Source organism: Ptiloglossa arizonensis, chromosome 1 (assembly GCF_051014685.1).
Source record: "Ptiloglossa arizonensis isolate GNS036 chromosome 1, iyPtiAriz1_principal, whole genome shotgun sequence".
NCBI lineage: Eukaryota > Metazoa > Arthropoda > Insecta > Hymenoptera > Colletidae > Ptiloglossa > Ptiloglossa arizonensis.
The window spans coordinates 21,582,407-21,609,738 of record NC_135048.1 but is presented as its reverse complement, the minus strand read 5'-3'; the positions used below and the strand labels follow the sequence as shown (position 1 = coordinate 21,609,738).

The 27,332-nt window shown below is 29.7% G+C and overlaps 5 protein-coding genes and 1 long non-coding RNA gene across 16 annotated transcripts; 3 read left to right on the top strand and 3 right to left on the bottom strand.

Moving 5' to 3' along the window:
• Positions 1–421: 421 nt before the first annotated feature.
• Positions 422–4,139, bottom strand: LOC143155167 (F-box-like/WD repeat-containing protein TBL1XR1). The gene is made up of 6 exons (XM_076327593.1): positions 3,968–4,139; positions 3,376–3,663; positions 2,614–2,960; positions 1,560–1,904; positions 1,114–1,482; positions 422–1,038 (listed from the first exon to the last, which is right to left on the bottom strand). Exons 1-6 carry the CDS (start codon positions 4,023–4,025, stop codon positions 907–909), a joined length of 1,539 nt encoding a protein of 512 aa, XP_076183708.1. The 5' UTR covers positions 4,026–4,139; the 3' UTR covers positions 422–906.
• A 250-nt stretch (positions 4,140–4,389) lies between these two features.
• Selr (methionine sulfoxide reductase SelR) lies at positions 4,390–9,594 on the top strand. Of its 3 annotated transcripts, none has more exons than XM_076307801.1 (4): positions 4,390–4,554; positions 5,983–6,082; positions 6,740–6,912; positions 7,267–7,447. In XM_076307801.1, the coding sequence occupies exons 1-4, from the start codon at positions 4,476–4,478 to the stop codon at positions 7,278–7,280; spliced, it is 366 nt and encodes a 121-aa protein (XP_076163916.1). In that variant the 5' UTR covers positions 4,390–4,475; the 3' UTR covers positions 7,281–7,447. The 3 variants fall into 3 exon arrangements, with proteins under 3 accessions (XP_076163916.1, XP_076163904.1, XP_076163910.1); XM_076307789.1 differs by lacking the exon at positions 7,267–7,447 and adding an exon at positions 8,828–9,594 and having other exon boundaries at positions 4,401–4,554; XM_076307795.1 differs by lacking the exon at positions 7,267–7,447 and adding an exon at positions 8,864–9,592 and having other exon boundaries at positions 4,402–4,554.
• Positions 9,595–12,753: 3,159 nt separating this feature from the next.
• Positions 12,754–18,154, bottom strand: Pak (serine/threonine-protein kinase PAK 3-like protein). 4 transcript variants are annotated; one of them, XM_076307779.1, is made up of 10 exons: positions 16,955–18,154; positions 16,084–16,279; positions 15,360–15,371; positions 14,752–14,920; positions 14,533–14,659; positions 14,338–14,443; positions 13,964–14,247; positions 13,400–13,895; positions 13,105–13,323; positions 12,754–12,986 (listed from the first exon to the last, which is right to left on the bottom strand). In XM_076307779.1, exons 1-10 carry the CDS (start codon positions 17,008–17,010, stop codon positions 12,903–12,905), a joined length of 1,749 nt encoding a protein of 582 aa, XP_076163894.1. In that variant the 5' UTR covers positions 17,011–18,154; the 3' UTR covers positions 12,754–12,902. The 4 variants fall into 4 exon arrangements, with proteins under 4 accessions (XP_076163894.1, XP_076163882.1, XP_076163872.1 ...); XM_076307767.1 differs by having other exon boundaries at positions 14,338–14,446; positions 16,955–18,153; XM_076307757.1 differs by having other exon boundaries at positions 14,338–14,455; positions 16,955–18,148.
• A 1,838-nt stretch (positions 18,155–19,992) lies between these two features.
• Positions 19,993–22,559, top strand: Raga-b (Ras-related GTP binding A/B). Of its 3 annotated transcripts, none has more exons than XM_076311274.1 (7): positions 19,993–20,011; positions 20,344–20,435; positions 20,575–20,674; positions 20,748–21,132; positions 21,202–21,417; positions 21,515–21,630; positions 21,698–22,559. In XM_076311274.1, exons 2-7 carry the CDS (start codon positions 20,424–20,426, stop codon positions 21,787–21,789), a joined length of 921 nt encoding a protein of 306 aa, XP_076167389.1. In that variant the 5' UTR covers positions 19,993–20,011; positions 20,344–20,423; the 3' UTR covers positions 21,790–22,559. The 3 variants fall into 3 exon arrangements, with proteins under 3 accessions (XP_076167389.1, XP_076167380.1, XP_076167371.1); XM_076311265.1 differs by lacking the exon at positions 19,993–20,011 and adding an exon at positions 20,028–20,289; XM_076311256.1 differs by lacking the exon at positions 19,993–20,011 and adding an exon at positions 20,028–20,258 and having other exon boundaries at positions 21,698–22,558.
• Positions 22,560–22,787: 228 nt separating this feature from the next.
• Cahbeta (carbonic anhydrase beta) lies at positions 22,788–26,481 on the top strand. Of its 4 annotated transcripts, none has more exons than XM_076311288.1 (5): positions 22,788–22,938; positions 23,667–23,751; positions 24,821–25,008; positions 25,808–25,999; positions 26,162–26,481. In XM_076311288.1, exons 1-5 carry the CDS (start codon positions 22,846–22,848, stop codon positions 26,369–26,371), a joined length of 768 nt encoding a protein of 255 aa, XP_076167403.1. In that variant the 5' UTR covers positions 22,788–22,845; the 3' UTR covers positions 26,372–26,481. The 4 variants fall into 4 exon arrangements, with proteins under 4 accessions (XP_076167403.1, XP_076167423.1, XP_076167413.1 ...); XM_076311308.1 differs by lacking the exon at positions 26,162–26,481 and adding an exon at positions 25,075–25,131 and having other exon boundaries at positions 25,808–25,933; XM_076311298.1 differs by lacking the exon at positions 26,162–26,481 and adding an exon at positions 25,072–25,131 and having other exon boundaries at positions 25,808–25,933.
• On the bottom strand, positions 24,130–25,907 carry LOC143146737 (uncharacterized). Its single transcript, XR_012992063.1, has 3 exons — positions 25,542–25,907; positions 25,041–25,192; positions 24,130–24,981 (listed from the first exon to the last, which is right to left on the bottom strand). It is a non-coding gene; the product is annotated as an uncharacterized LOC143146737 (long non-coding RNA).
• Positions 26,482–27,332: the final 851 nt, after the last annotated feature.

Genomic DNA, 27,332 nt, shown 5'->3' with positions numbered 1-27,332 from the left:
ATGACTATCTTAGGAACACGTTGGAAACATAACAATGTAGTAATAAAATACGTATTAACGCTTCTAATGTTTATGTTATTATTAGAAAGTAGATATAATTATACATTATTATTATTATTATTATTATTATTGTTACTATTATTTACATGATATATTTACTTGTATTATATGACTTGTCATTAGAACAAAGTGTATACGAATCCTAAAAATACTGTGCATAATGTAGGTATAAGTTATTTATTTAAACTAATTGTACAATGTTGTTATTTATATACTTTCAATTTAATTTTTTTTTTATTTTGATGACTTAAATTGCACAATACGTAGTTGAAATGAAATAAATTTCATTTAAGCCAAGTTTCTTGTGCATTCTAATTTCACCTTTGTCATTAAAATATAATAAAAGTAAGTCATGTTGCTGTACTGTAAACAAGTTTATTTTTCTCTTACTTATTACCGATGTTTATATAATACTTAGTATTATTATTACAAATACAACATATACTCCATTCACTTCTAGTGAATGAAGATCGTATTTTATTTTTCTCTGGAAATATAATGTCTGTCGAACTGTTTCACTGTACAGAGTGTCACAATTGAAAATATTAATGTACAACACTTTTTCTGAATTTTTTAACAAAATTTCGGGAAGATATTTAAAGAGAAGCCACATTTTTAATTTACATTTATGTTGAAATTCTTTTGACTCATATTTCAGTCCTATACATAAATAATTGTAATACTCTTTCAAATTATATTCAACAAGCCCAAATTGCAAAAAGAATTATATAATGTGGCTAGTATTTTGGGAAGTAAAAAGTTGGACCATAATAAAAGAAGTACTGAAGGTAACTTAGAACCATAATAAGTTCGCGAAATGAAATCTAATCTACTATACGATTGCGATCACAGTTTACGTAGGTCAAGAACAAACACGCTGCCATCAGATGCAGAAGCACCAACTTTATCCCCTCGACTGTTCCAACACACTTCAAAAATTCCCCCTGTACCTCTGTAACTGTGCACCAATTGACCACTCTGCAAATTTAAAAATAAGGATAAATACTTATAAAATTATTTTAAAAATTACAAAACGATATAAGCATGACTTACCTGTGTGGACCAAATATGAACACATTTGTCGAAACTTCCGCTAGCAAGAAATTTGCCATCTGGACTAAATGCTACACTATACACTGGCTCTGTATGCTTTGTAAGTGTGTGTATGCATGCACCTCTTTCCACATCCCATAATCTTACAGTCGAATCAAATGATGCACTAGCTAATGTTAAGTTCATGTTTGGATTATGAGTTCCAGGTCCGGTTGGTGACCATTTAATTGTATATATTTCTTTGCTGTGAGCTTGAAGATCATGTACCCATATATCTTGTTTCATAGACCAAATTTTAAGACTCATATCATCCGAACAACTAGCTAGCAAATTGCCTTGTGGGTCCCATTTTATAGCATTAACTTCGTTCTATAATTGACAAAGGAACTTAAAATATTGCTATTATAAATAAATAATTATTTAATGAAATATTTCTATTTACATACTGTGTGTCCTTGGAAGCTCTTGATTGGTTTGTCAACGTTTAATTTGCATACATGGATACACTGATCTGTAGAACAACTAGCAAATGATGTATTTGTTTGCCAATCAACATCTAATGCTGGTGCACTGTGAAAACTAAACTGTTGAGTACACTGTCCACTTTCTGCATCCCATATTATTGTTGTTTTATCAACACCAGCACTTAAAATATAGTTTCCACGTTTGTTCCATTTTAACGCAAAAATTGGACCTTTGTGCTGACCTAAAGTAGAAGCTAGTGTACCATCAGTTGTCCAAATTCGTGCGTAACCATCATAACTTCCAGTTGCTAGTAAAGTACCATCACACTAAAAAAAAAGCAGTAAATTTTTATTATTTCTAACAAAAATTTTAATTTCCTACTAGAAGTAGCCTACTTGGATTTCACTATTTTAAATAAGAGAAAGAAATTTGTTTAAATGCTTATTCAAAGTAATATTAATTTATCCTTTTTTTTTTATAGAATTTCAACATTCTGCATATACATTTGGGTATGAATTATACAGTTTGAAGTAATGGTAATAGATTATTTGTAGGTGGTGTTAACATTGGGTTTTTAAATAGAATGAAAAATTCAGAGTGAAACAATTTTGAATATTTAAAACATGATTTTTTAATCTCACTCGTTCCAGAATCTAGAGCAACTATATAATTTGTAATCTTCGTAAACAAACGGTAAACAATGTTTTAGCACTGCTTTAAAAGTTAAATATCTCGGAAATTGTTAGTTTTAAAATAAATTTATTCAATACTTTTGTTTTTAAAATCCATTATACTCTCAAACTTTGTCATAGTCTATTGAACACTTCATTTAAAAAGATAAATTAACCTTCAAATCTCTTTTATACTTTCACTTACAAAGAAGCTATTATCAGCATTTGCCAAATTATGTCCTTCTTAAAACCATGTAATTCTTATAACCAACACTTCGTTCTATTATTTACAATAACAAAGGTATTAAGTTGGTCTGTTTTCAATGGCATAGCATATATACATAAAGGTAAACAATTATCATACCTTCCAGTCTAATGAAGTAACATCTTTATTGCTTGGTACTTCAGTACCACCTTTCTGTATGCAATGACGAAGAACAAGCTGATTTGGTGCTTGAGAATTATCAGACATATCCCAAATACGAGCTGTGCTATCTCCCGATCCAGATGCCAAAAGATCAGTCGTTGGATTCCATGCACATATAAAAACTTCTGATTCATGTCCACGTAATTTTGTAGCTTTACTAGCTGGGATTTCAACCAAACCAGCATTAGTTCCTCCAGCTGAACCTTGTTGTGGTTCATCTACTTCCATTTCTGTTCTATCTCCACCTCTCTCATTTGTGCCTACACCTTCGTTAGAGGTAACAACTATGAATAAGTTAATAGATATTAAATTAAATATTCTTTTCTCTTTCATACAATTATATACATTAATAATATTGTTCACTCCTAGATCACAGACATGTTATATCTTTAATACTGACCTTTATTTTGTTATACCAGTGCATATTTTAACATCAACAAAATACATCTTTAAATCTGCTAATCAAAAATGATGAACTTTATTATAATTCAATAACAGCTGGTATAATAAAAAAGTTTAGCTAATAACACGTCCATGAACTAAAGCAGTCCTTTAATTTACCTGGTATGATAAGGAGGTCTATAAAATTTAAATACGTTCATAGACCAGGGTGTACCAGGATATTAAAATAATTGATAATTTTAGTATACAGCACATAATATTTTAAATAAATCAATTAACATGAAAAATGAAATTTACCTTCTTCTCCATTTGTATCTTGCACTTCCGTCTTTACCTGTTGTTTTTGTTGATTAATTTGATTCTGCCTTGATGCAACAACATCTGGCATAACAGCATCGATAAGAGACAAGGATTCCACCATTCTTTGTTCAGTACCATCTTCACCTATTGATATCTCTGCTTCTGTATATTGTAATCCTTTTTGAAGAATTGATAAAAGTGCTGCTGGTGGTACTAATGCTCCATTTATATTGCTTTGCGATATATGTGATTCTATACCAAATGTATATGCAGAATGTTGAAATCCTATAAAAAAAAGGATAAATTAATATTACTTTTAATAAGCACTTAAGTAAATATACAGATTAGTTTTATGTTTTGTGTAAATAATATCACAAATAAATTTTAATTTGCCTCCAAATAATTGTTTATCTCCATTATATTTAACCTATATTTCTTAATAAATCATAAGTTAATATTAACTTTACTAGTTCTGATAAATGTTCTGACCAGAATATTTTCATTATGTAAGGAATAGACGCATATAAACAATAGGAATTCAAACTTTGTTGAAATTAATCTGGAAGAGGTTATGACTCCGAACACGTACCGGATTCTTGAAGGTATCGGTAAACCAAGAAATTGACTTCATCGCTAGAGAAGCTCATCGTTCTTAACCTTCACTCACTAGCACAACATATTTATAGCAGTTGCGCCGTATAATCGTGTTGATTCACGTCGGACGCTAAGGTTTGCCGCGTTGAGGGCGCCGCAGAAAAAGAACACAAGCAAATTACAGACAAGGCATTACTATTGGTCATGAAATACGAACAATGGTGTGTTCTTAAAACATACGTTTACTAACTTTGACATCACTCTATCTTATTTTAGAACCACAAAAAGAAAAAGGATAAAATAATCAAATTAATCTATGAAATGTTTTTATACACATTAATTATGTAAACAATATACATGCATTGTGCAACAATGTAACAATGACCTACCATTGATAGTATGAAAGCACATACAATACTTTGTCGAATAGAATATGAGCATTACGACAGCGATCTTTGCGCGATTACTTTCAAAAACATTTAAAAGTGTGAAACATTACAACAATGTCCATCATTTACAGAAATATGTCAATACGTCTACGACATTTAACAGTATTTGCAAGGAATTCATTACTTCAAAAAGGTTTGTATTGTTCTGTTAGTAAATTTAGATATATCCCTAAATGCTTCTTAAAGATTGGTTAGGTTAAACAGATAATTAATGAGGTTAATCCTATTTTAAAAAACGTCCATTTGTAATTTCAATATATTACGTTATGTGTCAAAATCTTAACGTTGATTTATATTCATTTAATTAATTCTTAACATCTATGTTCCAAAATTATCTCTACTTATCCTATCATTTTTCATTTGCTTCTGTGATAACATTATCACCTTTTTAAAATAATTTAAAACTAATATTATAATGTTTTCACTGTTCAAAATTATGTTATTTATACATGTTATTTTATATAATCAATTAACTCGTTTTATGTAATTAATTATAATAATTATAAATATTTTATAACTAAAAAATTTTTATTCAATTTTTATTGAATACATACATTGTCCAAAAAATACATATATAAATTCTTGATTACCAACATCTTAATAACTAATTTCCTAATTAATTTTATCTAAACTATAAAATAAATGTTTAACATTGCCTAGACTTGTTACACATCTTTATATATCTTGAGATATATATATAAATATATATTTATTTATTTATACATATTTATATATCGTAAGCAATGACGACAAAAATTAAATGAAAGAATTACATAGTGTAACTTTTTGATTTACGATTTTTGGTTTAATTTTTTATTTATTTTGTATGCAATTTTTAAAAACCGTATTCGCGCAAACTTCTAAACGGATACGAACAAGAATATTGAATTTTTAAAAAATAAAAAAGTACTTTTCGTATTTTATAAATGTAATTTTGAAAAATTGTGTTGAAAGAGTATCACATTTAGATACTATACTTTTTATAATATCTATACTTATTAGAGCAGTAAGTTATAAATTACAGGATAAATTTAATAATAGAAACTTTTTAATTTGTTTACGAATTAAATATGAAATCTGTGCTTATCACTGATATTTATACTTTTTAATGGTGCTTAATTTTTTATTTAGTAACAATATTTTTTATTTTTATCGTTATACCAAATATACAATATTGAATAATTAATATTGATCTCAGTTGGTTCATTTTTAAATAAAGTTCGCAGTTTGAATGCTGGTATTACTTTCATTTTTATATTTTAAAAATTTCATGTAAAGTGAAATTTGAGATGTGTGTTATCTAGTTTTATCCATAAAATAGAAGCCTCGTGTCATTATAATAGCGTAATTATCAAATCTGCATGCCGGAGAACCTGATTGGTTAACCCAAGGTCACGAAATCTGATCGTCCATGTCTCAAAGGAACAAGCGGAGTGCCGCTTCTGTTCTCTTTGCTGTATAGTTGCATAGTTGTGAGGAAAGCGCGGCAAGACGGATCGCGTTGTTTTTTGTGTTGTTGGAATCATTATTTGATTCCACATTATTTTTCACTTGTTATAAGATTCTATTAGAAGAATGACTGTGGAAATCGATAAGGAAGAAATAAAAAAACGTTTGACGCCGTTACAGTGGCACGTAACGCAAGAAAAGGGCACGGAAAGGTATGTGTGACGTGAATTTAATTTTCTTAATATGGAACTGGATATATGTCAAATTATTCTTATTTTTGAACAAGCCACATACACGATACTAGTTTCCTTTTTATGAACAAGTATTTGTAGTAAATTGAAAGTAATTTTACTTAAATAGAAAAAATTGTCTTACATCTACTACGATTTTATACGTATAGGCTAAACTTTATAGTAGTTCATAAATTTCAGTATTTTTAAAAAAAATATAACCTACTAATTGCTTGTATTTTAATATGTAATGCATAATTTATTAATTTATTTTTGTATTTTGTAATCATGCATGTATGATCGAGATAACATTCAATTATGATCAGCTGATTTCATTTTCCGATTTTCCTTTTCCTTTTATGATTTTTAAATCTTAATTTCGTATTATTAAAGTCTTAATTGCGTCGATTAAAGTCAATTGCAACACTTGTGGTACAGTTTTCCAAAAATATTGTCTGTATGGTGGAAACTGTTATACTTTTAGGTGATGTGAGACAAAAATAACTTTTTCAAGAGCATATGTTGGCCTGACTTTGCGTCATGACCGAGTAGTTTAAAAATAAAACATAGGCGTTCATATTTAACTTCCTACTGTACATGCTTCCTGACGCATCCAACCATTTCTGTTTTCTTGTATAGACCCTTTAGTGGTTGCTACAACAAGTTCTATGAAAAAGGTACATATACCTGCATAGTCTGTGATCAAGAATTATTTTCTTCCGACACAAAATATGACAGTGGCTGTGGTTGGCCTGCATTCAATGAAGTATTGGATCAGGGACGAGTCAAGTTAACCAAAGATACCTCACATGGTAAGCACATATATGAATTTTACTTTAACTGACAAATTTTTTAGAATTATGCTCGTATTCTTAGTACAATAACACAGTATTTATTACATCTATAGTTTCACATTGATTAAAAGTATCTGCTTAAATGGTACATAAATAAACTCTTCATTATAAAATTTAATTCATATGTGATAATAATGAATGATATCATGAATTTTAGAGTTTTATCTATTTACCATTTTTAAATATTCTTCATTTTTTCTTACATTCATACTCTCACAAAACCTTTCCTCCACTTTTTTCTGCTGTTCCTAAGCCTTCCATAATTAATATATTGTTTAATTTGAATTAATCTCTATTACATTTTCCAAGTAGCACAATATATATGATTAAAGCGTTCCATTTTCAGCTGTTATAAAATACTTTATTATAATATATTTCATTATTGTCTGAAAATTTAATTATCATTTTTAAATTTCTAAGATATTATATATTTTAATATATACGAATAAACTAGTTAGCGCAAGTATATGATCATTATTATTATTTTATTATACTTATATTATTGTATAAGGAAGGCAATATACCTCATATCCTCTACCATGCATGCTAATGCTTAGAGTGTGATTGTGTTAGACTCACATCGTCTATTGTGTGATACTAAGGTCATAGCTGTACATTAAAAAATAATTTTCTCTCTATTATGAATGAAAGAAAAGGAAATTAACATATCTTGCTATTTCATCATATTATAGTTTTTAACATATAGCTTCTGCTTTATGTAATATTATGGTTTTAATAAAACTACTACTATTATAATTTCAAGCTTAAATTATTATATTTTACGTAGTATTATAAATCTTTTTATATCAACTTTTTAATCATAATATGACAAATTATTTGATGAAGCTATTTGATAATTTTTTACATTGTTATTGAGTAACATATGTATTCTGTGTGTTAGATTCACTTAGTTTATATAATATATTTATGTATATAAAAATGTATGAGTGAATAGGGGTATAATGTTATATACAGTATCACGCAGATTATGATTGTAATATTTTTAAATTAGTTACTTGAATAGTATTGCATATTATTAATAACCAAAAAATCCTAGTAATCGTATGGGAAAATAATTTATCCAAAATATATGGTTTTATGTGATTTACATAATTGAAAAATGTTAATCTTGTATTCATGTTTTTTAGAATAGTACTATAAATACATCTAATTATTTGGATAGTTTAATTTGTCTATTTCAACAAACACCACTCAAAATTTTGATAAATGTTGAATATAATACCAAGACAATTAGATATGGAAAGGGATTTACAGGGGCCTTCGATAGATGGATAAAACAAGGAATAAGATTACAAGTATTAACCTCTTAAGGTCCATCTCCATATTATGTTTATCGATTACTAACATAAAATTTTTAGTGTTTCTTTTATTATCATAAGTACAAAAATACAAGTTTTTTCAAAAAGTAATTTTTTATACAATTTTAAGAACATTTATATAATAAAGTAATGGAATTAAAAAAAATGTTATATTTAAACACATTTTCCTCAAATTTAGTAAGCTCTTAAGGGGTTAATTGATGTGTAGTTAGTTTTTATTTTACATATTATTTAAAAGGTATAATACAATACAACTTTTTACTTATGTTCAAATTTTTTGTTTACATTGATTAAATTATTTAGGTCAAAGGTTTTGATATTTATTGTAATCAGCCTACTGCTTTTAATAATATCAATTTACTTTTTTTGGGTGCTGCTATTACTGGAAAGCATTTAAAGTGCACACAGAAAGGTGTTGGTCTGCGTTTAATCACACTCTATTATTCTATTTCCTTTGTCTTCCTATTGCTCCGCTACCACCACTTCACTCTCACCATTGACACACGAAAACTGCGTCGACAATTGACGCACAGTTGGTGGAAATCTACTACTGCTGATCGCAAACCCAGATATGGTGCGGACTGAAGTGACCTGTTCGAAGTGCGGTTCACATTTGGGACACGTGTTTAATGATGGTCCGAAGCCCACAAGGAAACGTTTTTGCATCAACTCAGCATCCATAAATTTCCATGCAGCGGGAGATGAAAAGAAGACATCATCATAAAATTAGCATAAATAACTTCAAATAAGAACTTTGAAGAGTCCGGTTTATCATGTAATGAAAAAAGTATAAATTTCTTAACAAATATTGATACCACATAATATTTTAAATTACATTTTGCTACTACTGTTTAGAAGTTCTGTTACTCTTTTTAAAAAAAAGTGCAAATTTTTTAATTAATAAGAGATACATTTATGCTAAATATTACTATCAATATTGTAATATGTACTCTATATTTATTGTGAATAACTCTTCTATCTACACTCCATGAATGCTGAACTTATTTCTACTTGTTAGAAAGCAAAGCTCCCTATATAAGAACAAATATGTGTATTTACACATAATACAGTGATAAACCATATTATATTAATTTTTGCTATATTATCATTTTAGGGTAGGTCCAATTCTGTAAATACACCCTAAATGAATACAAAATACTACATTTAGTGTGTATAAATTATAAAATCTAATACACTAATGTAAATTATACAAGAAGTAATTTATAAAAGCATTCAATTATTTTTGCATATTATATACAATGGGCATAGTATGTAAATAATGATTACTATTTATTTGTTTCACTATACCAAGAAGTTATATAGGAAATTTGTTATTTGTGTATAACTGTTCGTTGTTCTAAAAAAAGGTGTGAATTGTATCTTAATTTTACATAAATATTTGTTTACTCGTATAATAAAATAGTATTTTACTACTTAATACTATAGTGGAGGGAAGAATCACATTGAAAGAACAATTTTTTGTTATAAAATGTTTCCTTATATTGTAACGTTTCAAAACAAACTAAAAGGTGTTACAGTACAATATATATGCAAATTCTAGGCATTATTTTTACAATAATTCATTATCCATTTCCTGCTTTCCTTCATTTTTAAATTCGATACTGTTAAGTTAAATATTAGCTTTCCTGAGAAACCAGATTTTTACCAAATATTCTCCTGCAACAATAGATGCCAATTTCATACAAAAAGGTATAGTTAAAATGCAATTTTTATTAAAACTTGGAAGCTGAAAACTTTAATAAAATATGTAAATAATATAACGGCTTCATTACTAGGCCTGATGTTTTTATATTGAGATCTCAAAGCATTTTCAAAAACATCGTAAAAAAAATGGTAAAAACGGGTATACGTGCTTAATCTGATTTATGTAGGAACCTATTTTATAGTTTTAAACCGACAATAATACGTTTCTTATGGGAATACATAAATGCACTTGGAACAGTAATCGAAACGTAGATGCAAAAACATATTTGCTTGTCCACATTTTTTAAGTCTTTGAAGTGATGTAACATGATGTTTTTCAATATCAAAATAATAACAATTACATTAATTTTGCGAATAGCGCTTAGTTTATTACAGTAAGGCATACTGATACAACTTTTGTACTTCTGTTTATTCGACAAAAAATTAACGAATCTCGTTCAGAATATTTATATGCCTAATCATTATCTGCATACACTTAGCATGGTATTTAAAAATATGGACAAGTAAACTTTGCATCCAATTTGCCTCGATTTGCGGATAAAAGTAAATCTTATAGATAATTGCTGTAGCTGAAATATGCTTAATTACCGCCGCAGTAATACAATGACGTAAAATGGACGTTACTTTTTTTTCTAAAGATATTTGTGAAAATGCAGGACCTCGTTCAGTATTTCTGATCGAGTTAACGTCAATTTTGACCCTGGATCGCACATTCTTTTTACACAAACGTATTTTTATTAATACTAGACGTGCACAGTTATTTTTGTTCTCTATATCTCCTAACATTGCTTACAATTCCTGAATCATTTAGAGCGCATGCTGAAACGGAATAATGCAAGAGCTCATTCTCAATGTCGAAACACGTATTGATACGATTGTACATTATAATCCCTGATTCTTTTCAGGTAAATACATTTACCCTTCAGCATGCAATTCCAAATTCAGGCGTAAGCGTGATACAAACTGAGCCGCTTCGTCTGTCAAGTATAATTAGACATTATTAATTATTATAAAAGAAACTAATCAGGCTTTTTAATAATAGTATTACAAAAAACAATAAACTCAGTAAATAATGAATACATTATTATATATATGACTTTTTATTACCAAATAATGTATGCTTTCCTTTTTTTTTTTTATTTCATATGCAATATATCGTTAACTTTTTCAATATCTAGTATACTCTCACATGGCGTCCTTTAGCAGTACTTTACAATAAAATTCTATATATAATGAAGATGAAAAGAATAGAAATGACAAGTTTGAAAGTCTGCATTCCTTAAACTAAAACGTCCAAGGTTTCCGTTTCAGTAATATAATATGTTTAAGGTATAATACAATTAGGAAAGACATTAATTATTAGGTTTAATGTAGTACAACCATATAGAAATCTTGTCTTATATAATCGTTAACGTAAATTTATGTATATTTTTCTGTTAATTTGTATGTATTTGTATGTCTGTTTCTGCTAGTTTTAAACAAAATATTAAATTATTCCGTTGAAGGTTCAAGATTATAAGGAATCTAGCGCGAGTTTTTTCACGTCTCTAAACATGACAAGACAGGCACTTTATAGTGTCACAAAATGCTCCTATATCTGAACCTTGTTTTAAAATTTCGTCGCTTATCCGTTCACTTCCTGTAAGACACGTCAAAGACATTTTATCATTTGACCTGTATCGAAGAACACACGTAACTGGACATTCGTCCATAAAAAGATGTTTTTATACCTATCATATTTTAGTAACAGAGTCAATGTCTCAACGTGTCTCATCAGTGTTGCAAATGAGAAAAAGTACTTATCTTTTATCTTATAATTACAAATGAATAGCATTAAATAAAACTCGCGTGTATTAAATTTATCATAAACTTTGCTACGTGTGAAATCAAATTTCTGTATTATATACATGTTAATATAATGCAAAGATTGCAATGTCCAAATACTAAAAATATCTGTTAAAACATTAATTTAATGTAACATAATGAAGTTTCCTAACATTCCATGACAAGAACGCGATTCTTGAGAACGTTTAAAACAAGTTAGGCTATCGCTTATATATCTATGTCATACTGACAGACCAAAGACTGAAACCATATTGCTCTGCTCTCCATAACTTCATTCGAAAAATATAAGTCTGACACGAAGACCAATTTTCTTTTCCTACGATTTCTTGTTAAACCATAATAATGTATTAGAATAGGTCCTATGTACTTGTTCACATTTGTTTATGGTATTATCTAATAAGGTTTTCGCTATAAATAATGTGTGTTTGTAGCTAACTCTGATTTTCAATTTTAGAGTCAGTAATACTAGTTTTATATCTTTAGAAAATAACTGACAGTCGCTTGAAAATCCTCGATGATAGTTCGATATTGGTACAAGAGCTCTTCAGGCAACAACCCACTCGTACAATTTACTCTTTTCTTTAAAGACTATTTAAATAAGACATGGTGAGCTCTTTACATCCAATAAAACCTCGTCGAGGAATGCAAGATTTCTGCCGTCAGATCGTTCACAGTTCTTCTGATTAACTTTGTTTCCTCGCAACATGCGAGAATCGAGCAATTTAAAAACTTTGAAACCATTTCTCGATACTCCTCAAGGTATCGGATAAGTTCTATCTATCTATGATCTATATATATAAATATGTATATATGTATATATATGTATATATATAATGTGTGTGTATGTATGTGTGTATATATACATATTTATATATTTATATATATGTTTATATATTTATATATGTTTATTCATTATTTATTATATATTATTAAATTATTGTGCCGTTCCGTTTTGGGAGGGTGATTCATTCTTTTACTTGCAAACTTATTTTTTCTGGTCATGTTCCATGGCCAGAAACGCCGACAAGAATTCTGCCGCTAATTACCTTTAGCAGCTTCCTTTGCTGCCATTATTAAAGGTGTTAAGGAAGCAAGTGGCCTTGCTAATTTCAGAAAAGGATGCTGCAATTCACCATAAAAGTACAGGTTTCATTAAAATTTATTTCATTCGCTAACTCAGACCTGACATATGAAAAACATATTTTGTACTTTCGTATTACGTGTATATTATTAGAATTACCTTGAGTAATTCTGAAGCAGCCGATCGTTTCTCCACCTCAACTTCTAAACATTGATCTAGGAAATCTTGAAAAATTGCCGATAACTTATCTTTCTCTTTAATTTCAGGTTTTCCATTTGTTGCAATTAAATATAACGCCCGTAATGGATTTTCGTTTAAGTATGGTGGTTCTCCTTCTATCATTTCAATAGCCATTATACCTAACGACCAGATGTCAACCTACAAATTTAAATTTATTTATAAATATTACAATACAATAGATTTACCTCGTTTTTTGTTTATCAAGTGCAATTACCTTTGGACCATATTGTTTTCTCGTAACTACTTCTGGTGCCATCCAATATGGTGTACCAACCATAGTAGTTCGTTTACTTTGTTCTGGTGAGATTTGTGCACAAAATCCAAAATCTGTTAGCTTCACCCCGCCGTCTAATCCGAGCAGGATATTATCAGATTTAATATCTCTGTGTATAACTTGATTACAATGAAGGAACTCCAAAGCTTGTAGGACTTCTCTACATACTGCCGCTATTTGACCCTCATCCATACAAGTTTCAGTCACAACATCTGTCAAACTGCCACCAGGTAAATATTCCATAACTACCCACAATTCTTCTCCTACAAGGTAACTATCCAAATAATTTACAACGTTCGGATGTTTGTTCTCCCGCATAACTAGTATTTCGTTTATTATTAATTCTTTCTTCGGTTGTTGTGAAAGATTCATTTGTTTTATTGCAACTTCCATCCCTGTTGATGTCTCAATTGCGGTATATACTGTTCCCGAAGCACTAGAACCCAGAAAATGTTTATATATTTCAAGGAAATTTGATTAAACAAAATTTTTACTATAACTTACCCTTGTCCTATTTTTTCCATTTTTGTATACTTTCTATTAGGGTCTCCTACGCTTACAATTGTTCTTAGCTTTTCTAATATTTCGTCATCCGACATTTTTTTCTTTCTAGCTTTATCGCTTTGTGCTGGTCTCGTTTGATCGGTCGTTGTTGATGTAGGAGTTGCTTGATTTTTGTTTCTGTCCAGTTGCGATTGATGTGGTTGTTGTGGTGTACCATTTCGTTGAGGTGAACCTAACGTAGTAGTTAATGGTGGAGGTGGTTCTTCTTCTATGGGCTTTGTATACTGTTGTAAAGAATTGCATGGTTTTAATGTATATATGTAAATATAAGAAATAATATTTTTGATATTTTATACATAAAGAATGTTACTTACAATTGATTTTGTACGTTCTGGTCTAGCAGAAATTGGCGGTGGTGGAGGTTCATCCTCTTGTTCGGAACTAGTTGCACAAGCATCTGTTGGCGTACTACTTGGACTACTGCTACTTACTCTGTAATTTTATTGTTTCTCAGCAGATATTTAAATGCAAATGCAATCAAAACAGGTTAAAAAGTGTAAAAGACTCACCTGCTGAGTGAATGTTGAGAATGAGAACTTCCAGAAGCTTGGGACATTGCTTGACCACGAATATTTCCTACCCCTGTTCCAACACTTATACCCATGCTTCTGGGACTACTTGCTCTTTCAATGGGAGCTAAAAAATAAATTTCGTACTTTCAATTTACATACAATGAATTATAATATTAATAATATATATTTACTTTTACAGAAAAATTTCAAACTTACCAACTACTCCAACCATTTTTGTTGTTGTCATATATTTGGAACCTTTTGTTTCTTTACTACTACTGTCATACCAGTTCAAAACATCTAATACAGCTTGTGGATTCTTCTTCTGTTCCTGTTTACTGATATTACTAGACATAAGCAGCCTTGCCCAAGCCTCTGGCATTCCCTAGAATAAAAAGTTATGTTTCAAAACGATCATTGTTAATGTTATATGTACATGTTTAGGGGAGAAGTAGGTGATATAGGATATATTATTCATAGAGATACAATTCTCAAAGTTATTGAAACTAAGAGAATATCGTGCAAATATAAAATATTTGAGAATCCTATTGATATATCGAAGAAATAGTAAGATTTTAAGCACTTGAACCAATGTTACATTTTATTTCGCAAGAAAGCAATAATATTAAATGCAACGTTGACTAAAGCATATATCAGTCTACTGAAGCAGCTATGCCTGTAGTCTATGATAAATTCTAAATTTTGGAAAAAAAAAAAATATAACTTAATTTCGTTAACTGCAACAAAAACATACAGTTAAATCATGTGTATATATAATAAAAAATGCAGGCAAACTATTTCTGTGGTCATTTGAAGTTACTTACTTTTAAAGGCAGCTTGAAAGAAATACGTGTCTAGTTAGTTTTTCATGTGAAAAAATAATAGGTATAAGAAGCATCAGACAAATTACCAAATTACTTTTCCACAATGTCCATACACATGTGAACAGGTGATGAAAATTTAATTTCTTTCAGGTACGGAAAATCCATCTAAATCTTGTAACTTTTAAAAAAAGGAAGTTATTTGCACTAGAATTTATAAATACATTACAGGTTGTTTGTATAATTTTATACATTTTTCAAGTAAATTATTACAAATTTTTTATATAAAAATGTACATTTTCATACACGCATACATACATATACAAAATATTAATTCATTAAAATATGATACAAAATGTAATATAAATAAATATTTCGTATAAATTTCTAATACTACAATATGTTCCATTTTTGCCTTTTCTTTTTTTATTGATTAATAAATTGTAAAATAAATGTCCATTGTTATACATTGACAAATATTAATTTAACACTATTATTGTAATGAATAAAGACTACTAAAATTTGAATCAAAGATAAATTATATCTGTCAACAACTGTCTTCTATGAAAATTAGAAAAATTTATATAACCAGTAATGTATTGATACAAAGAAGTGTTCATTTTTACACAATGCTCATTTGGATACTCCGTACCATTGTATAATAGCAAAGCAGGAAGCGAGTGCATTTTGAACAATAGTAACAAATTGCAAATAGCGAAGAACTTACCGTAAATTCACCAGTTACTGCATCAAATCCAACATGTACTGTATGTTCAAAATTGGTGGGGTAACTGATGTTGGGTTTATCTTTGTTCTCTTTTACCTTCATTTTGCTTTTTAATGTTTTTTTCTTACGTTCATCAGAATCAGGTTCTTTGGGCAATGGACGCATGTCCACTGGCAAATTAGGTGCTGATTCGCCTCTGAAACATTACATTTTTTTTTATAAAAATTGTAAACTAATTACTATATTAATCACTTTTCCTCTATTCATTTCTCAAATTAAGATAATTGCACTCTATTTTAGATAAAAAGTACAATTATTCTTTATAATTTTATACTTGTAAATAAATCTTAATTTTCATTGAATGTATATAAAGTATTAATATTGCTAATACATAGTTTTTATCATATTACTATTTAGTATATATTGTTTATAAATTACCAACATATAAATGTTATAGCATATATTTTGCTTGTAAGGTATTAGTTTGGTTGTATACAGAGACTTAAAAGGATGGTCTCCCACAACAGAATGTCATCGCATCTGAACTGTAGGATTTTATTTTTAGCAACTACTAAATTAGTGTCTGTTCCTCTATTTTAGAGGGGGGAGGGGGCACATATCTTTGCATATTGCAAAGAAAATAATAAGAATGCAAAGTGCAATAAATTCATATGAATAATCAATATTCTATGAAACAGAACACAAAATTACTGTAACATTATCTTTACAACTGAGAATTTCTATATTATAGAAGCAAATTAAATATTGTATACATTTCATATATTAAATAGTAAACTATTTTTCATTTAAATGATTTTATTAATTAAAAATTATAATATATAAAGAATAAAATTATATATATTTAAATTACCTATTTGAAGTAAGTCGCACAGGAGGTGCAGGGGGCTTATCTTCTTCATCTGACATGTTGTCTCTGCTTTTGTCTCTTTGTTGCCAGTCTATCTTACGTTGCTGCGTTTCTATACTTTTATTCAAAAATTTGTTTTATTCTATTGCCTCCTGCCACAGTTGCCTTAGTTGTGACGTTACACAAATTCCAAAAGACTAAAGGTTTTTTAAATCACAGTATATACAGAATCTTTTATGTTGACATGACCACCAAGTTCTCTCTTGAAAACATGAGATCCTAAGATCCATTCACTTCTGTTATCAAGAAAAGAGATGACTTTTTTTCAGTCTAGTGGACGTTGTCTGACCGATGTTTCTAATACCGGCTCTGTATCACGAGCACGGATAGAAAGACTTTCGACGCCCGGTAGAGGACATGAAAGTGAAATGGAGCAAAAATGCCCCTCCTCGTGGGTGACAGTTTCAAAAAGCTAATAGGTATTATTCGCTTAAGGTCTTGTTTAATTGCGAATATTCGCAGCGTCCTCGATTGGGTCAATGTCGTGAGTATAGGGTGTACTCGAAAACGGGGGACAAACGAGCGCCTCCAAAGCGTGATTCACGCACGGGTGCAGAGACACCGCGCCGCATCCGCGAATCCCTACCTCTCTTTCTCACTCTTGACTATGTGTCGACCTCCCTTAGTGTCGGAATTTCTCTTTCGTTCTCGCGGCGTTTCACTCCTTCCTTTTTCTGTCTTCTCGCACTCCCGAAAGAAAAAATACGATTATATATCGTATATATATGGCGCCGCTTTATCCACACGTCCGTGATGTGCCGCGTTCGGGCACGGCGGAGGCGGAACCACGCGGCGCTCTAAGTTTTATCAATGGTACCTCATTTCGAACATATAATCGACGCCCGATGTCGACAAATCACTCCCTGTTCTTCTCCACGATTTTTTGAGATTGATAAGGAGTCTGAATCACCACCGCCGCCACCGCGGTCCTCTGTCACTGCACAGTGCTTCCACTGGACACCGTTCACTCCCCCCCCCTCTCTTACCTTTTCCTTCTCTCTTTTCTACTTTTTCACTTGGTTCGCTCTCTTTCTTTTCCTCTTTTGTACTTTATCTTTCGCTTCGTATACTTACAAGGCCCGATCATTAGTGCGTACACATGTATTTATTTTCACCCACACGAATTATTGTCAGTTGGACAAGGATGAACGTGCATATGTATATGTACATGATTTAAAAAAAGTTTAGAATAATATAGGTTGAAGCGGTGGTAATACTGCACCGAATCAATTACAGGTTAGCCAACACATTAAAAACGAAGATTGTAGGAATTTCATGATGGCTTTACCGATAAAAATTAAAATGCTAATTAAATTATATCGTCTTTTAAGAATAAATCAGAGGTATATGTATTTAAAGTATTTGATAAACTTTTTGTTCAAATTTTAAATGTGTTTGGATCAAAATTTTATATATTTAACCATAAAATATTTTCATATAGGTATTTACTAAAATTTTTATTTATGTTTATATAGTGAATTTAGTATATTTTTAAAATTGAATTTCACGTGCATATATTTATAAATATTAAAATTCGTCTTTTTTATTTCTTTTTCCTAAATGTCAATTCATATTACAATTGTAATAAACATTTAAATGTTACTATTTAAAATTAAATCTTTGGTGACTAAATATTCATAATCGTAATATTATACATTTAAAGAAAAAACCAATGATCTTTAACAATAATCTATATTTGTAAACACGGTTAAAAAAATTTGTTTTATTTTTATATAAATAATTTTGTGTAACTATATTCTAAACGTCAATTTATATATTTTTGCTGTTATGTGTATTTCTTTGACCAAATACATCTTTTTACGTTAGTCTTAATTTTATAATATTTCAATTGTGTATTAATTTTTTCAAAATAATTGATTATTAATATGTAAAATTGAAATTTATAATAAAGGAACTATTTCAAAATATATTTTACAGGAAAAGTATATAGGAAAACATCTGTATGTTTATTATAAATACTATGTTGAGTTACTTTTAAGTATGTTATTTAAAAGTCACTCAATGATAGAACAAAATTTTTTGAGGGATTTAATAGTTTTATTAATCACATATTTCTATACATATGCAAGTATTATATAAATATTGAACAACTAATAACATCAAATATAGTTGATATACACATTATCATTTGTTGTCTATGAATGTATTAATTTTTCAATTAAATTTCAAAGGCTTGCCATCAACTGAAATATTTAATTAACGTGGTGTTGTGTTCTCTATTTCAACTAACAAAAACTCTTTACAAATGTTTAATTTATAATTCATTATTTAAATTCTATATAAAACAAGTAACACAATCATAAATTAGCTTCTTTGGAACTACATTCATACTTTTATTTGTTAAAAGAGTTCAAATATAAATCAACTTTTGTTCGATTAATAAACCCAATCATTAAAGATTGAATGTCCTCTTCTTCCTGATTTATGTATTGATATAGTGAAATTTGAAATAACATACATAGTGCTCATAAAACATTTTATAAGATCATTCTATTAATGATGCAGGATCTTCGTTGCTCCAACTAAATGATCATAAGAAGTTTAGGAAACTAGAAATTCTGCTATTTATATAGATATTTTGTTTCAAGATTATATTGTGCAAAATAATCCAGATATTATTTGTTGTAAAATTTCATATTCGTTTTCAATAAATTTTTCTACTATAATAGAATTATTATTTTGGTGGATAATGTTGCATTGTCAAATAAGAAATTCATACCTCTTTAATGCGGTGTATAACAGTTGACGATTAAATATCGTAACCTTGTACTATTACACCGTATAGGTATTCATACTTTAGAAAAACGATATTTTAAACACACCAACATAATAACGAAAATGTGTTTATTTTAAATTTAACTGCCATTTAGTAAAATTCACGTAATCAACATTTTCTTTTATCTTATCTTTCAATGGCGCTGGAGTAGTGACAATGTGTGTGAAGTTAGCTACTAGCAGTTCATAATTATATAGTAAAAAGTAGAGTAATCGTAATTTCTATATCGTAAGACTGTTTATCACCAAAAGAATTGTCATCTAAGTTTGAAACGACATATGTTTTTTTTACAATTAATAATTTTCTAACCGTATTTAGTACTAGTTATTATTGAATGAAAAGACTGTTGTGTTTCAATTGTATATCATAAAGTCGTATCTATAGTTGTGATTCATTGAACAGTTTAGAATAACCTCGATATGAAATTTGACATTTGACCACGCATTTGACGTATGTGGACGATATACTGTTATCGAACAAAGTAATGGATTTTTAAGCGTACAACTATAGTATATTATACAATGATTTGTTACAGGCAAGACAGGACCAATCAACAATTTGTTACGAGGAATCGATCATTTAAATAAATTTTAGGTTTAGTACAACCAGTTCAAGATGAAGAAAAAGGTACATAGAGCTTTTAGTTACATGAAATTATGGTTTGCTTTATTCCTTTATATTTAATAACATTAAATTATGTAGTTTATTTTCTTATAAAAAAATATATTATGTCTTTATATAATAAATATTTTATTATATTTTTCAGGTTCTGTTAATGGGTAAAAGCGGTTCAGGGAAAACGAGTATGCGTAGCATTATTTTTGCTAATTATATTGCTCGTGATACTCGTCGCCTTGGAGCAACAAGTGAGTAATAATAGCATTTTATTGTTTTAATTGTTGCAATAAATAAATGCTCATTTGCTTGTACTTATTGCAGTTGATGTAGAACATAGTCATGTTCGATTTCTTGGTAACTTGGTGCTAAACCTCTGGGACTGTGGTGGTCAAGAAGCATTTATGGAAAATTATTTTGCATCGCAGCGTGATAATATATTCAGGAATGTAGAAGTTTTGATCTATGTTTTTGATGTAGAATCAAGAGAATTAGATAAAGATATGCATTATTATCAAAGTTGTTTAGAAGCAATATTGCAAAATAGTCCTGAAGCAAAAATATTCTGTTTAGTACATAAAATGGATTTGGTGCAAGAAGATCAACGAGATTTGATATTTAGGGAGAGAGAAGAGGACTTAAAAAGACTTAGCTTGCCTCTTGAATGTACTTGTTTTAGAACTAGTATATGGGATGAAACATTATATAGGTATATATTCACGATTACATGGTGATTTTAATTTATAATATTTTAGGATTTCATGTGTATTATATTTAGAGCATGGTCTTCAATTGTATACATGTTGATTCCCAATGTGAAAGAGCTTGAACAAAGTTTGAAACAATTCACAAACATTATTGATGCTGATGAAGTACTTTTGTTTGAAAGAGCAACATTTCTAGTAATTAGTTATTGTCAAAGGCAACATCATAGAGATGTACATCGATTTGAAAAAGTTTCCAATATAATAAAACAATTTAAGCTGAGTTGTAGGTAAGTATAGTTAAAGCAAAATTATAAGGATATTGATTTGGGAATATATATATATATATATATATATATATATATATATATAAAATCATACTTTTAGTAAACTAGCGGCACAATTTCAAAGCATGGAAGTTAGAAATACGAATTTTGCGGCTTTTATCGATGTATTTACATCAAATACTTATGTAATGGTTATTATGTCAGATCCCGCTATCCGTAAGTAATTGTACTTAAAAAGTTTTTTTTTTAATAAGTACTACAATATTTATTCGTATTGTTTCAGCATCGGCTGCAACGTTAATCAATATTCGTAATGCGCGAAAACATTTTGAAAAGTTGGAGCGTGCTAGTCAAAGTTCAGCCTTAAGTAGATAGAAATCAATTCGACCCAGGCGCGTTGTCACCCGGGTCCAAGCTGTTAATCATTGTTGAATTTAAGAATTACTTTAAAATGGAGTCATCAGAATGAGAGTACAGTTGCACAAGAATATTCTTATTGACCAAACTGTATTGATAAATATATCAACGAATTAATAATTTCAACATACAACCTTTGATATGGTAATTAACAGTATAAGAGTAAAGTTTTCACAGAGAATTGTATTATTTTCTAAACAAACAATTTTGAATGCGTTCATAGTTTTGTTGATATAAAACCTAAACGTATATGTACACAAAGATATCAATAAGTATGTATGTTAATGACAATTGTAAAATATAGACACCCGTTAATCCAATATTTTACGTTATTGATATTATGTCAAGTAAACATTTCATATTATTCACTTGTGGAAAATGCTCTCTCTTTCTTGGCTCTTAGATTATGTGCATGATTTCTTGGGTAAGGAATTTTCCTGGTTCCATGTTATTATATGTTTCATTTTTGTACAGCAATTATTCTGGCCTGTCTCAAAGATATATATTTTCCTACGTTATATTCACTTAATATAATAAGTCATGACGATCATACTTCATTAGAGCAAGAATTTATGTAATAGACAATGATTGTATTTCTGAATTTATATAAATAATAGTATGATTCGTGCATTATACTTTGTATGAAATTTTGATTCCGCAATATCTTTTGACAGAAAAGAAAAAAACATTAAACTTCTATGATTTTATTTACAGCTGTATTTATTAATAATCGGAATCAAATGTGGAATAATAAAAACTATGCTTAAGTATGTATCATTAAACTGTATTTTTTAAATGTACAAATAAAAAAAAAAACATAAACATAGATTTGTGTCAAATAAAATCAATTCAAGTAGGAAGTAACTTGTGCAAGATTTATTTAAATTTTAATAAACTTTTATTAGTAATCCAAGTGAATTTAAATTTTCCGCCATGTACTCAGTAATGGCGGATTTGTGTATTCTCATCATTTCATGTTGACAAAGAGTGGTTGGAGTGTTTCCAAACGTTATTATGGACAGAATAATTAAAGGAATCATGCAATACAGAAAATGTCATAGGGAAGGAATGGTGAAACAATTTCAAAAAGTTCGAGATCATCCTGAGGTATGTTAAAATCGTTTTCCTCGATTCTTTTTTAGTTCATAACCGTGTTTATTTTTTTCTAACATTATTCTGTGCGGTGTTCGTCATTATTTTTACTAAGAAAAATTTTAATTAATATTCAAAATACAATGCAAAAGTGAAAATAATGTCATGAAAATAGATATCCTTTTTATCAATTATCACAGCATTTTTAAAAAAAGACGTTTCTTTTGGCTGTGACCTTAATTACGTCCTTGAACTAAAGAGTCGCTGATAAGAGAAAAAAAGGCACGTGTATTTAAAAACTTAAAAAAGTGCGAGACACCAACGATGTTTTATTCATTGACTAATTATTCAAGTTTAATATAAAACAATAGAATAACCGAAGCATTGATAATATTTAAATATTTAAAATGGAGTATACGTTATTTTTATTATAATTTATGTTAATAATATGTTTAAATATTTTGGAGTAAAATACGAATTATTTTGTTGTATTTAAAACGAGATATAATTGATATTTTTATTAAGTACTTCCGTTACTTTATAAAGCATAATTGTGGTGCGGAATAATCGATTATTTTTTTATTCTTTTTTTATGTATGCGTATGCATCGAGTGATAATAGTTCGTAGTGAGTCTACGCTTGAAATGAAATATGTATCTGAAAAGTAAAATACTAAAGTGCAATTTTAAAAATGTCATAACGATAATATTAATCGCGCAATATGAATTTTACTCTTATCACAGCCAAAGGCAGTATTCTTTACCTGCATGGACTCCCGGATGATCCCAACTAGATTTACGGAAACGAACGTTGGGGATATGTTTGTCGGTACGAGATTTCACTATGGCATCATTTACACGAATATGAACTCTAACTTTCTTGGCATTTTTTCATTATCACATTTAACATCGATGTTTTTTAATAATAGCCATTTTTAAATAAATAACTTCGGTCGAGGCAAATTTTGCTAACCGAATAACTTGATTTTAGAATAATTATATCGTACAATATCATATTATTAATACGATACACAAGATGTCTCACATTAAGCGTTACTAGATGATTTTTCGAAAACTATTAGGGATAACTGAAAAATTATGTTCCTATATTACGCGAGATGTAATTTGCGATGCAGATGAAAATAAATAGTATATTTTCTTACGAAACAAAAAAAAAGTTATGTATGCAAAATTTTTCGTTTTTCATGTGCAATTTAATTTTCTAAAATATCGACATTGAAAAGGTGATTAGTATGTGTGCGTACAATTGTTCCTTGATCATTGTATCTCAATGAATTTTTATTTCTGCTTGCGCTAGTAAAGAAATAAAAAGAAGGGCAGAATGATAAAGTCATGCGTAGAATTAAACTTCATTTTATTTTAAATAGCACTCATTAGGGTCCATTACGTGATACGCGTGGTATCACTGTCGCCATATTGGTTATACTCAAGAGGGGCCTGGCTTCCTCTCCACATAAAAAGAAAAAAATGGAATATCATACAAATTGTTACACTTTTCTCGAGCTCGTTTAATAATTAGTAAAATTTATTCGAAACATTTCAATCTGTTTCGCATCATTGCAAAAATACGATTCCTTAACTGTGATCAATGCAAATATATATCTTTTTAACGAGTTATTACAAACCCAATTGTTATGTTATTCCATTTAAAAACACGAAGGGACACCGATAATTTGTCATAAATGGGCTTTAGTGAGCTTGTAGCATTAAAAAAAGAAGTTTATTTTATCGTTGATGCATTGGTTTACGAAAAAACAGCTCGCAACGATTTACACGAGACACCCTGTAGAGTTAATTTTTCATGTACGCAATCGCAGCTTCTCTAATCGTTATAATTTTCCGACGATGGCGTAGATTTTATTTTTTTTGTTTTTCAGTCAGGAACGCCGGTAACATCGTACCTCACTCACAGCACTTTGTGGACGAATTGATGATGTGCGAGCCGGCGGCTTTAGAGCTTGGTTGTGTGGTGAACGACATAAGGCATGTTATAGTTTGCGGACACAGTGATTGCAAGGCCATGAATTTGTTGTACGCTCTACGGGACGAGGAATTTGCATCCAAGGTTCGATTATTTTTACCGTTTTTTCGACTTACCTGTCAAGTTTATAATAATATTTTACTTCAGCAGTTGTTACGATGTTTCGCCAGCATTGCAACTATAGTCGGAATCATTTGACTGTTCAAGGTAACTTAGAAGCTATCCCTTCTGTACTGTTTGGTTACCTCACCGCTCTCCTGTTATGCACCTTAGGATCGTCGTAAAAAATTTATTTAATCGTAGAAGAATTACCTAACGATTTCGTCGTAATCCAAGCATTTCTGGATCACGTGTCTCCGATAAATCTCATCGATCATTCGTAAATGTAATTCTCTAGAGAACAACCAATAAGTTGTTTCTCTTTAGCTTATTCTTCTTAGAGTTACCAAAGTCATGACTACATTTTCTTTAATGTGACTACTTTTATACCTAACACGAATTTAGAAATTTTCGAAACTCAGAAATAAACAATAAAACGTGTAAAGCATGCAAGTTAAAGTTAATTCTTCCCTAGTTATTCAGATATATATTTATGTGTTTTGTTTCTGGTAACTGACCCTGTATATCGAATCTACAGAATCTCCTCATCCTAATTGGTTCCTAAGTCAACTAATAAGGAATTGTAGTTGGCGATCAATGATCATACAAACGTGAATATTCTCAAATAGATTACATCACACATAATCGACACCTGAAACTAACTGTAATGCTGGTGAAAGAACACTTTTCCACAAGGACACAATTTACACTCGAAAGTCTTGACACAGTACCAACTGCAAGAACCAGTGTTGTTAAAGTCTCAAAATACTTCTTTGGCTTCCAGGTGAATAGGAGGATATCTCCATTAAGAGCATGGCTGTGCGCGCACGCCAGCAGCAGTTTAGCGAAGTTTCAACAGCTCGAAGTTACTGGCTTCCACGAGCCAATAGTCTTTCAAGCCGAGACACCGATGCGGAAGTTCGTAGCTTACATCGACCCTGAAGATAAATTTACTATAGAGGACAAATTGTCGCAAGTTAGTAGTGTTGCACTTGCGAGCTTATGCTTCTTTAAAGATACAATATTTGCAGATGGTTTATTTTTTTTTTTTTTGCGTCTACGCCGTATTTAATTGCAATAATTTTCGCAACAAATGAAACGAATTAATGTTAAATGCGGAAACATGTTTCAATTGCAGGTAAATACGTTGCAGCAACTGCAAAACGTAGCCTCGTACGGGTTTTTGAAGAAACGACTAGAAAGGCATGATCTACACATTCACGCATTGTGGTTCGACATCTATAACGGCAACGTTTATTACTTCAGTAGGGCAAACAAAAGATTTGTCGACATAAACGAAGCAACAGAGACACCTTTACTCGCTGAAATTAAAAAATATTATTCTTGAATTACTTTACTCCGGACACATTCGCTTCGGGTGAATTTTACTCAAGAAGTATTCAAATTTGGGAATTTTTCAAAGTTTTGCGAAACGTTGCAAATTTTTAGTTTATAATTTAATAGTTTGGGGGGGGGGGGGGCAAAAATATTCCGTAAAACATTTGCTGAGATGCAACTGTGTATTTGGTAGGATATCTGTTTATATATATACTAGTTTTGCTTTATCTTTCCTCGAATATTGCAAACGTTACATTTCTTCATTAGAAATTTCTTTTTTGTATTTAGTTTTTGTAGTGTATGTAACTTCATATTATTAGATATCCTGTTTTTCAATATTTCAATTGGTGCAATTGGTAGTAAAAAATGCTTATACGATAAAGATTTGTGACGAGTTAAAGCAAGATATAGTAAAGTAGCTTTGAAAAGCTATGTTGATTAAATATAATGCGGTTTTTTGGGACCATTTTGTTGTGTTTTTTCAAAGGTGAATAATAATATATATATTGATTCATGCAGTCAACTTTTTTCATATATTGATTGTGATCAATTACCAAATAGGTCCTATACACGTTTTCCGAGTATTTCTATTTAATTTTGCAATAGGCGTTCGCGTCATATTGGTATCGTGAATTATTGAAATAATTCTAACTACTTGAGAATCTCTCCAAAATAGAATAAGGATATATTCGTTTATAGAAGTACGAGATATTTCGTTACATAAAGTCAATTGTAAATAAGTAACGACGATATATCTTGTTTCCCAAAGCGAATGTGTTAAGCCGTCTAATTTCTATCGATGAAATAATTTCATAATTTTGTGGATTAAGACTGAGCAACTCGAATACGACGAATCCTTTAAGAATGTTCAAATGTATTATAGTTGCGGGTTAGATACTCGTTCAATTGAGGACCATGTGATGTACCTGGATGTGAAAGTAGTGAATTCTCTTCCCACCTTTTTTATTAAG